This window comes from Tachypleus tridentatus, chromosome 13 (assembly GCF_004210375.1).
Source record: "Tachypleus tridentatus isolate NWPU-2018 chromosome 13, ASM421037v1, whole genome shotgun sequence".
Classification (NCBI taxonomy): Eukaryota; Metazoa; Arthropoda; class Merostomata; order Xiphosura; family Limulidae; genus Tachypleus; species Tachypleus tridentatus.
In genome coordinates, this window is record NC_134837.1 from 248,974,673 (window position 1) to 248,987,203 (window position 12,531).

Here is a 12,531-nt window from a genome sequence, read left to right on the forward strand (position 1 = left end):
TCTCGAATGTGTTTAGTACGGAGTAGAAGTGTTCAACAAAATTGCCGGGATATTTCTCTTTGTGATAAAACCAAAGATATACGAATATCTACGAATGTGATATGTTTCGGAGAGGTATGGGTTTTAATGAATTTATACTTAACGGATCAGGATGTTCGTCAGGGATGTCCACTGTCACCTTCCTTGTGATAAAGTATCTGTTTTCTAGTTTGTATCGCATTGTTACAGGGACGTCCACTGTCGCCTTTCTTGTGATAGAGTACCTGCTTTCTAGTTTGCACCACATTGTTACAGGAATGTCGACTATCACCTTACTTGTGATAAAGTAGCTGCTTTCTTGTTTGTATCACATTGTTTCGGTGTGTTGTATTTCATTGCCTCTTACAGTACTGTCAATATCTACAACCTTAAAGTGGTAGCTACTCTAGTAATGTCAATACCACAACTTTATAATGTATGTGATGCGACATACTCTCCTTCTCTGTACAGAAATATAGGTATAATAACCGTTAAACCGTTAACACGAATATAATACATGTAATGTGGCGTGACATATGGTCCTTCTCTAAACATACATGTAGGCACACTAACCATTTACTTGAATATCATTGCGGTACGTATATGTGATGTGGAGTGACAGATGGTCACTTCTCTATATACACAGACACATACCTGTAATAACTTAACATTACGATTATATAAACAAATACAATCAACACATATCCACACAGGAATTATTATAATGCTAATGGTTACGTATATAAGAAAACAAAACTAAGAATTCACATCAGTAAATCATTAATTTACAAAATGTTTTAAAAGACCGGATAATGTTGGTAAACTTTTCATTAAAATTATGTGAAATGTTTGTTGTTTGACTTATTTTTCATGTATATTCAGAAGAATGAAATACTATAGTAAATAGAGTAACACTACTTCCTATGTACGATGTTTGATTTTATTTTTAAGCAGTCATTTATATTTAAATGACTGATTACAACTTTCTTATATCACCAGTAATAAACCTGTAGTTATATGATGTAGGTTAGGAATGCGAACGATTAAAAATTCAGATGTTACGAGATGTACAAAGTAATACAACTGGGATATATTTATATACGATATCCTCTTTATACCTTAAACATGTATGGCATTTATCTTGTTACGTCAAATATTTAATGATTTAATCTGAAGCCTAGTTTCTAAATAAAGTAACGTGTTACACAAAAGAAAACTTACAACGTTAAGTTTGTAGCACTAAAAATCGAGTTTCTTTGCGTGGTGTAGATCCGATCTTAACAACAATGTAAGATGGAAATAAAGTAGGTAGTTGCTTGATCACTGAAAATTATGAACACAGTTTATGTAACTTATCTACTATTTAACAACGTAAATTTATTTCTAACGACCCGCCCCATTTGAAATATGAAGGTTTATAATACTGAAACCAGAGGTGCGCTACCCGGGTTGGGAACACAAGTATCCCATTAGTTAACTTTAAACAAAGATACTTAACCCGTTTATTTTTGTCAACACTGAATTTTATATATCTTAATTATTTTGTAAATGTAATTACTTTTATGAGCTTACTAGACCTGCATATGGTTTCTAATTTGAATGATATAGTCTCTCGGAGGTGGACGCCCGACAGTGATGAGCTCGGTTAAGAAAGAACTTTGAATCACTTCACGAAAGACAACCTTTCTGCAAAGAAACAAGTTTGTTTTTTCAGGGTATGTAAACAGAATAAGAACAGACTGCAGCTACAGACTTAATCTATTCATTATTGACCAACCCCTCAGAACGTGCATGAAGTATTTGATTTATTACACTATTTTATGAAGTCATTCTCCACACAATAACTAATGTTGCAATCAATTTGGTGTAACCAGATTGAAGACGAATTAATCCTAGGTCAGCTTTATTACACACAATTCTTAAAGATCCACCCACATACGATACATTAATTTTTAAATGGTAAGTGTTGTAATAATAATAATTACAAACACGATCGTCTAATTCTTAAAGAAACATCCTTCAAATAAAAACATTTTACAACAGCTACTATTACCATTTATTGATAAGCAGAGCACAAAGTTTCGACCTTCCTTGGTAATCATCAAGTTAACCTTAAGTATTAATACCATCCCTTTGGAAATTCTCGATTTCACTTACTTTCAAGAAATAACAAAATATGGGAAAAGTAATATTGTACAAATAAAAATAGTGTTGTTCATGTACAGAGTAACTGAAAGTTAAGACATGGAAATATTATTGTTGAAGTTCAACCCACAGACAGGTGACCTCAGAAGCTGAACAAAGTAATGTGTTCTCCTTCGTGAATTGTAAGAAATTATTATTCACACAAAGATACATTGTGGGAAAATGAAGTAAACAGTGCAAATAGAAAACGGCATAAACTCATGAACAAATAATCCGAAGTGTAGTAAAGGAACGTTTAAGAAACATATGGATGAATAAAGTTACATGGTTCGAAATCTCCCCTTGAAAGATACAAAGACGATATTGCCGTCTGAAATTGTTGTCGGTTCAACAAATGTCCAATCGGTAGCTTTAGGTTTAATAAGCGAGACATTTATTAAACTAATTACACAATAGTAGGAACATCAAAATCAGTATTTGTTTCGAAATAACCTTTACGATTTCTTAATTTTATATATATATATATATATATATATATATATATATATATATATATTACCACATTACAAGAACAGATAATGAACAAAGTTTTTAAAACGTACATTAACGTTTCATTTAACTTCTATTTAATGTATTTTGTATTTTTATTACTCAGAGGTTAGGTTTGAAAACTCACGTTGTTGTTCGCTGTTACAAGTTATCTGATCTCCTTTTTAAGGAGATTTTGTTCTGTAGTAAATACAGCCACATCTTATTATCCATATGAAAACAATGCACTCGTTGAAACAGTTAAAATGTAGTTAAATTCCGTTGCTGTGAATGTTAAACATAACAAATAGTATTTTATGTTCGGTATAAGTTCATGCTATGTTTATATATGTTAAGCCTATATTAGGCTTAAGAATTATAGGAAGTATTTGTGTTGTATTCATGTTTTGAAGCAGCCGGCGAGATCATAAACTGTAGGATGTAGCTTTAGAAAGATTTAATTGGAGGTGGATTTAAGGTCATTTCTTTCGTACGCATTAGAAAACCCTTTATCTTTACTAACTAACGATTGTTGTTCTAACCAAACGTTAAATACCACTCTAATCCTACAGACATTTCCAAGGAGGATGAAAGTCCTTGCTACTGCAGTAATTATATATGTTGGATTACTAGAACGATTCAGTCACATTTGAATTTTGATTAGTAGCTCATGGATCTAAAGGAAAGTCATTTAATACAGTTACGGTTTAACTACAATAGTCAAGTGTGAAGAGGTACAATGAATGTTTGTGAAGTTGCAGGTAAGTGATTTCAGGTTAATAAATGCAACGGAATATAAAGCTTACTTTATTAATTTTGAAAAACTATAAACAAAAATGTAACAATGTAAACAATCTAATAAAATTCATTAAACAGGAACCAGACCAACACGTGCAGGGAATTTCATTCTGTCTTACTGCAAGTGCATGACGTACAACTGCAGGCTTCTCCTTCTAGAAGGAGAAAAAAAAGATTACATGTAAAATACAAATTGAAATTTAAACAAGGGACAAAAACCTTTAGTAACAAATTAAAGAATTATACACTATGAACGAACTAGTAAGATTCTACTTACCTGTACACTTACATTGACCCGCAGTTTCTGCTTTTTTGCTGCACGTGGTGCACTTACAACCGTCTTCTTTACCACATGTGCACTTCTCGATACATGTGCATGAAGGATCTTGAAAGAGAAATGTGGCACAAATTGATTAGGTGTTATAGATTGAAGTTGACATTACCAGTTTGTTATGTCAGGAACGTTACTTTGTGGTCCACGATAGGTCAAAGAATGAACACAGTTCAATCTTTGTAATGCACAGAACATTAACTCTCATAATGAAGTGTATATCATGTAGTTTTGTTACGACACTTAAATACAACTTAAGATAAGAAATATTATTTTAATAGGAGGTGAAGACGTTTTAGTGGGGTTACAACTGCAAACGAACTGTTAAAATTGCTAATGAAAAGCTTCCATTATTTTTAGATAAATATGTTAGACAACAGGTTTGACCTTCATGTTCTAAAAACACATCATTTAGATAAAGGAGACAAGTTTAGCGTTAAACCTTCGAAATCAGTTTATTTCAGTGGTAAATTAGGAAGTCAGTGGGAGTGGAGAAACCCGGCAAAAGTGAGAGGATTATTATTGTTCAAACATAAGCTATCTGAATAACTATAGGTAAATAACAGTTACATTTGGTTAAAGGCACATGAAATATGGTACTTTTATGTGTATAGTTAGATTTACTAAAATCAACTGACATATTTTTCACCTATGTAAACAACTTCAAACTGAGTGTCATTTGTGTCAAATTTGTCTCACATAAAAACCACCTCGATATTAAGGTTACCTGTGGCAGCCCTAGGTACTTTGGGCTGGTGATGTTCTAAAGGCATGTTATCAAATATTATCTAAACTATCTAGTTCCATGGATTGTAGTTTCATATAAAAAGTTATTACAGTCAGGGGTGACTAATGAGCATTTAACAAGTTATGTATTCAAGCTACTTTATTAACACTAGGTTTAAGTACGAAATGGTATCAAAAGCCATTTAAGCAGTATCGTTAAACAGTTAAGAAGCTACATATGAATATTTAGATCTATACAATTCAAAGATATTCCTGGTAGTTATTTCTAGAGGGAGTAGGAAACACAAACTGGCGAAATAACAATGGTGTAAGTTTGCATTGAACTCTTGTGACCATTTAAGTCATTTACTTGAATGAACGTTTTAAAGACACCTTAGTTTATTTTTATCCAAAGAACTCAGTGCAACCGAAGAAACCAATGAGTTTATAATCCAACGGTCCTTAACTGTAGATTTATTCATTAAATATTGAGATCAAGTGCTATTCATTGTCACTGGACATATTCTTAACAAGTGCGTCGTAATTGTTGGAAGTTCTTCCCATTTTTATTCACAACCTATTCCTTTTGTTTCAGATTTTGACCCCCAGAGGGATTCAGCTTGAACATCTTCAAATAGATAACTAACGTTGGTTGGAGCAAACGTGCATGCAAACGGTTTTAGAGAGAAAGTTAAGGCCGTTCGCTGTCGTCCAATACAGGCTACCCTCAATCGACCTCATGTTTGAAGAGTGATAGATGTGAAAATCATAGACAGAGGCTGTTAGCAACAATGAGAGTTTAGTGACGGCCTCAATCTTTATATTGAAGTGTGACACTGATGTTATTTGACAAATACTTCTCTGATTTTTAAGTCTAATCATGTGGTCCATGGTGGAGCATTCTTGTTGAAACTCAGTGGGTGAGGAGGTAGATTGATTCGAGGAACCACTAAAGACGAACAATAACCCCCCTATAAAGGTTTCAGAGACAATTCGTCAAAGTAACTGGACGTTTGGATTCAAGGAATCAAGGTTTCCTTCCCAGTCTTCGAGGGAGGTAGGACAATAGCCTGGCGATAGGCATAACATTCTACTGCCAGATCAAGTTAAAAACAATCAGAAGAATACCAAGAGAAGTAGGAGATAAATGGTGCAGCATGTTAGTGTACATCAAGTCCAAACGATGTACTGCCAGTTTGAGTTCCACCAGTGCAAGAGGGACGATTGTAGTCAAAGACAATCAGCTCGATAGGAAAGAGGTGATCGCTCTTCCCGATGGCCAAGAAGGTGAAAGAAGCAGAAGTGCTAGATATCCAGCAAAAGCTTTCACCTAGAGTATTGGCGATGCTCCGGGTAGCAGCTACTCAATTAGAGAGCAAGATCGAGAGGGATATTGTTCAATAACCTACTGATTGTCTCTTGACACTGGAACTGGTGGTATAAGATATGCCAGTTATGAACTGAATCCAATACTCTTTCTAGCATTGACTTCTTACCCACTGGGTAAGTGCACGGGCCTACTGGAAAGCGATATGGTTCGAGAGTATGATATCTATGGAAAATATCTCAGGCTCGTTTTTTGAGCCATTCGTGTCACGCAATAGCCAGGATTCCACCACGGAAGAGAATATAGTGAAAATGTGTCTAGGTTTTAGGAATACATTTAGCAGCTGCTTGTATAATACAGCCATTTACTGCTGCCACACATTCGTCAATTGATGGCCTACAGACGATGGCAGCATCGATAAAGTTGTGAGAGCAGTGTAAGAAGGCATAATCCAGCTTCCACTTGGGCACGCAGGGCATCGGCCACAGTTAGTCTCTCAAAATTATAGGTAAATAGTTTCTGCTTCCTTGGTTATTGTAAACACTCAACGAGAAGTGAGAAAGTAATGAATGGAAGCAAATTGAAAGATCTATAGTAGTAAAGGACTGATTAGGTGCAGGAAAATAAAATTAGGATTGAAAAAGAAAGGTTGCAGTCAGAGAGCACTCTTATGAATATCAGTACTTCCCCAGAGCCGATGCTGTCCATTACAGTCTGGGAGACTGGGATTAAAAGGGAGACAGGAGCTCTTCAATGATAGCATAAAGGTATGATTGATCCTAGGTCTCTTCAGGCGACAGGTAGAGAGAACAAAGTGATGTTATGAACTAAGGAAACATTGTTCAATACATAGTGCCATCCCTCAATGCATTCGTACATCACACAGGCTGTTTTTTATCTAAAGAAAATTGCCGAAAGGTGACTAACGGCGGCAAGATTAAGAAATGTTTCCTGTAAGGATACAAACAGGATGGTAGGAAGCAATTAGTGTTTTGATGTAATTCAGATTAGAACGTAAAGATACAGTTCCATTGTATCAAGGTGGCCATTTTTAATGACGGGTAGGCGAATTAGGTGGAGAACCCTTTTGTTTATGACCACGTTTGTTTCCTTACTATCCTTATTCGAGGGAGGTATGTAGACCTCTATGGATCCTGCCCTGGATCGACTAGGTTTTTCTGTTGGAAGGCGATTTTAATGATTCATGACGTGAGCGAATGATTACTTTATATCTTAAGGGGAAGATGCATCCTAGGGAATACCTGTACCCAGAACTAAAAGATGTGGATCTTGGGGTTTGGAATGCATGTTAAGGGTGTTGAAGTTAATTCAACTTTTAACCGTAGAGGTCAAGAGGTTATTTTTTTTTTTTTTGTTTAGAACGATTCTTTTGGAGACATCTGTCTGCATTCCCACTATAGTTGTGGAACGAAGTGCAGCAGCACACGTCCGAGAGGAGGTGATGGACAGGAAATTTTGAGCCTCAGGATAAGTAATGTTAGGAATCGTTTTTAAACGTTGCATCTATTCTAACCATTTAAAGCAACAACGAAAGTAAGACGAGTGAGAGCCATTGCAACTGAGGCAATGAGGATCCGTTTCATGCTCATAGGCATCACGAGTCCTGGCAACACAACGAGCCCATGTTAGGGAACATTCACGACACGACGTCTTTGAATGACTGAACATTAAACACTGGAAACATTTGAGGGTTTGGAATGTATGGCCGTACTTCGCAATTAAGATAGCCTGCCTTTATGGCGGCAGGTGAACGTGGTGATGTAAATATCAGTACGAGAATATTGGCGAGCATCATAATTCCATCTTTGCGAGTGGAGATTCACCTCACTACTGAAACTCCTTCAGTGGAGAAACCAGCGAGAATTTGACTCGGGGATGTCCTTCAAATTCTTCTCAACTATAACTTCTCGTTATGAATTCAGTGTACCACGAGGTGTAACCTCAATAGGTAAACCCTGAAATGCCTTTGAATGCAAGAGGAGTTCACTGTGTTGTGCATGTTTTCACTAATATGTCACTAGATCGAAGGCTTATTTTTACTGACATGAGAGCGAGCGTGTCTCTTCAGTCGTTTTTGGATATAAAAGGGAGACTTACCTTAATAGTTTGTCTGAAAGAGAATGTAGGATAAGAAAATGAGGTACAACAGGTGGTACAGATGTTGAAGATTGCTGCTCAGAAACTTCAAGACGTGGTCGTTTACCTGTGTACTGTTTTCCACCACTTTCTTTAAAGATGGTATTTGGAAGATCTACGATAAAAAAAAGAATTTTGGTGCCCACTTACCCCACCCACTATGGAGCCCTACGAGAGGACACTACATGTTAAATAAGGTCACTTTAACAACGCCAGTTTCGTAAGCACTATATCCAAACACCAGCATCATAATAAAGTGTCCATAACACCTGTCGAGGATATCCAACACTGGTACTAAGTTGACCGTAGCCTTAGTGGACCAGCCAATTGGCTTAAAGGGGGACCTGAGGTTGCTTGTCTACAGGAATTGAAAGCAAAAAATGGTGGATGTTTACACCTCCAAAGCTTCGAACGTAGTTGTCACCACAATAACAAAAACGTTTGACGAATCATGTCGGTTTGATTTAAAGTGGACACCACGCTATTTGTCAATATTACTGATGTCACTCAAGCAATCGACTGGCAGTATAGAAGACTTGCCATCACTTTTTCCTCTGGGAAGGAATATTGCATCATGACACGTATAATTGGCATCTCTCCGGGTTGAAGCATCCACTGTAAGTGAAGAGAATTAAACCTACATTAAATCTGATTAATTTCTCTTGTGAAGAAGAAAGGATTGCATTCAAAATAATCCTCGTTCTCAGTTTGAGAGAATGAATCCTTGGTTCAAATAAACTGAATAAATTTGGAAGAGCAGGCAGCTGTATTAAAGCTGATGGGATAGCACTGTTAAGAGGTTTAATAGTTACCAAAGAAGCAGTCTGTTTAGGTAGTTTTGTTTTTAAAGAACACATTAACTCGTGAACCTTGGGTTGCGACTCAGACTAGCTACATGTTTAGCAGTTTTTGTGTGAGAGACAATCATGTGAAATAAAGAACCAAGATAAACACTGCAAACACCTACATTTGTTTTCCTTGCAATAACGTTTTAATACATTTGTTTTTTTTCTTATAAAATTCATTGTTGAATGAGCTTTATTTTGGTAGCTTCGGACGTCATGAAAATAATTTATAAATTAAGAAAATAATTCAACGTGTGCGATATAACAAATACTGTAGTAAAAGACATTACAGAGCAAAAACACTTCAAGAAAAGAAAGCTTTCCATATGGTAACATTCACCACTTCTGCAGCGGCCATTACTTCAACATGTACCGTACAAGTTATCTGCATTTTGTATAATACGTTTGACAATTTCCATGTTCCAGCACTATTGCTTTCTCTAGACATTAAGTAAAACTTTTGTGAAAAACAAGTCAGGTCTGTATGCGGATTAACATTTTACATTCGTTCTTTTTGGAGGATATGCCTTTTGATCAAATATCGGAATACCCCGAGAAAATTGTGTCAAATTAGTAAACTCGACCGGACATCGGGACAGACCCCTCAAACTGGGACGCATGGTTGGCTTATTTTTAAAGAGTGTTCCTCTATTATTGTTGTTGCAATGATTAGTTGAAATTTAACATTGTTGTTACCGTTATTTAATAGTTTTCAATAGAGTTACAGTTTATTTTAACATCGGTAGCAGTTAGTAACCGATAGCTCCGCGAATTGAAATTGGTTTGTTCTTGTCCAGCAGAATAAACATACAGGGACGTACACAAGTTAAGGGGGTTTACCATTTTTAGAGGTAAAAATGGTCGCAACATTTAAAAAACAAAGAAATTAAAAACCCAACAGAACATTAAAAGGATTATACACCGTAAGTATTAGAATATGAATAACTTTTGCTAGTCAGGTAAATGATACAAATACTGTCAGAATATTTGGGAAACCTTTCCTACCTTTACACTTGCAACTTCTTTCAGTTTCAAGTTTTTTGTTGCACGTGGTGCATTTACATCCGTCTTCCTTGCCACACGTGCACTCTTTGATACACGTGCAGATTTGATCTTCAAGGAAAAGAATGACAAGTGTGGCTTGAGAAGTGTACGAACGTTTCATTTCTTTTAGTTCTAGTACTAAAAGTAGGTCATTTAAATGAAACGTTTAATAGTAATACATATGTAAAAACACGTGTTAATATGCAGTATATTAAATAGATATTATCCTGAACTCGCCAAATAATTACTACAGTCTTATATTCTGCACTTGTTACAAAAATTAAAGGTTTGAAATGCGTTTCATGTAATAAATAAAACATTAATAAATATTTTGGGAAGTTAAAAGTATCGTTTTAAAAGTTTTCTAATTATGTTTTAGTGTTCAGTCAAAACTAATTGTAGTTAAGTTACAATAAAATATTATTGCTAGTGTTTCAAATAGATATATCAGGGCCACTCTCATTGTAATTGACCGAGTTAACTGTGAAAAAGGGGTTATAGAAAACACTTAAAAAGCCTATTTATATCCAAACTTTCATATTAAAATTGATAACCTTTGCTGTATAATAAATACCTTTAAATAAACTTCACCTATTTGTTAATTATTACGTTACTCTTACCTCATATACTTAAAAACACTTCAAAAACTTATTATCTGAAGCAAACTGATATAAACATCAACAACATTTATTATTGAAATCAAATTCCACATATACTTTCAGCTCTCACTACTTCTCTGTAATACTACTTAATACAACCTCATTACCAAATACTTTAGATGTACATCTACCATAACATAAAAGAAATAACAACATACCTCCACATTTACACACTGCGTCTGTCATTATTAATAACTGTAAAATGTTACCACCTCCCTTTCTAACTATAATTCCCGTCTCAATTTGCTGTGGTTGAAGTTTTTATTTGAATCGTGTTAACGATTCGTGTGCAAAATGAACAACAACGTACCGTGTGTTATTTCTAGCCAATTATGATGAACAAACATGTCCTAATTACAATAAACAGTAACATGTCTAAATATTTCATATAACCGGTCTGAACTTGTAAAATAAAGTTTAAAAGTAGTTCACTGTAATGTCTACTATTGGTGATAAAAACACACGTAACTACACATCTTTAGGCATATCGGTTTCTAATATTTTTCCAATTTCTGGTGTTTAAACCTAAATATAATACTAACACCTCATGTCAACCTCATCGGTGATAAGATTGTAGGCTCTAAACGCTAAAAATCGGATGTCAATACAAACAAACCAAAAACACAATGTAATAACTAATACACAAAATTAACTTACTATGTAAGTGTCATGTGATGTTAATAAAGTGTTAAAAATCTCACGTCAGATTTATAATTTAATTTATTAACGATAATCCAGCTACCAAGATCCAATCAATTGATTACATAAGGATAGTCCATGATGTAAGAAAAGCTCTATTGTTAATGACATAAATATTTGATGCATAAAGCTGGTTTATATATAGTGTAACTGGTTTATTAAAATCATTCTTTGATTTTCTTTACTCATACCAGTTTGTTTCTTTGAATTTCGCACAAAGCTACTTGAGGGCTATTGCGCTAGTCGTCCTAATTTTGCAGTGTAACACGAGAGGAATGGCAGCTAGTCATCACCACCCACCGCTAACTCTTGGGCTACTCTCTTACCAAGGAATAGTGGAATGGATCATCACATTATAACGTTCTCACAGCTGAAAGGGCGACCATGTTCGGTGCGGCCGGGATTCGAACCCGTGACCCACAGATTACGAGTTGAACGCCTTAACCCATATGGCCATGCCGGATTATACTCAGACCACTAAATTTTTGTAATTTCAAACTGTTGATTTTATCGGCTGTATTAAATACTGGTGGACGTGTCATTGAACACTTTAATATGAAAACGTCTCCTCAGCTGGATCACTCCCCCACACACTTTCCAGTTTATCACAAAAAAGTGCGAGATCTTAAAAAAACTAAAGTTTGGGGTTTGAGTCCTCTAGTGTCCAGATTTGTACTTATACAAACAGACAAACTGTTCTCATTTCTGTTTATAAAAGAGGACTGCCACTTCCTCTGGTTTTTATTAGAATCATTGGTTTAGGTGTTTCTCTTTATTTAAACATTTAGAACAAACCCTGGTCATGTTATGTCCGATAGTGGTACTTTGAAGAACAGAAAAGAAACGCAGGTAACGCCCAGTATTTGTGTCCACATATGGACGTAGTTTCACCAGATCACCTAATGTTGTTGATTTGGTCACATATACAAAGACTGATGTAGTTAGGGAGAATTTAGACAGTTTTGTGTCTTTTATGTTCTGTGTCTGTGACAAATAACACTACTTATACCATACTAATACCACACTAATAACATTACTAGCACCATACTAATACATGTTTTACATGATAATAGAACTGCTCAATCATTGTTGGTACAAGTTGGTATAGTTTTGTTTTTGTAAAAATTATAAAAATTATCTGCACCTAAACAAAAGTTCGAAATGAATGTAAGTGATAATCCGTGCAAGGCTTTTACTTTCTTCTTGGATAATGGCTTGTGTATTACAGAAATCACATTGTCCAGTGTTCCCACT

At 35.2% G+C, this 12,531-nt stretch overlaps 1 protein-coding gene across 3 annotated transcripts in view; it reads right to left on the bottom strand.

Annotated features, from left to right (window-relative positions):
* LOC143237447 (uncharacterized) overlaps positions 1 to 10,853 on the bottom strand; it is a 184,049-nt gene extending 173,196 nt beyond the window's left edge. The window contains exons 1-4 of one of the 3 annotated variants that reach the window (XM_076476704.1): positions 10,737 to 10,853; positions 9,881 to 9,988; positions 3,767 to 3,874; positions 3,478 to 3,644 (exon numbers count right to left, since the gene is read on the bottom strand). In XM_076476704.1, the coding sequence (XP_076332819.1) occupies positions 3,595 to 3,644; positions 3,767 to 3,874; positions 9,881 to 9,988; positions 10,737 to 10,764 (294 nt within the window). In that variant the 5' untranslated portion in view covers positions 10,765 to 10,853 and the 3' untranslated portion in view covers positions 3,478 to 3,594. Of the gene's footprint in view, positions 1 to 3,477; positions 3,645 to 3,766; positions 3,875 to 9,880; positions 10,058 to 10,736 lie in introns of those variants that run through there. The other 2 variants (XM_076476702.1, XM_076476703.1) reach the window with 2 other exon arrangements.
* Positions 10,854 to 12,531: the final 1,678 nt, after the last annotated feature.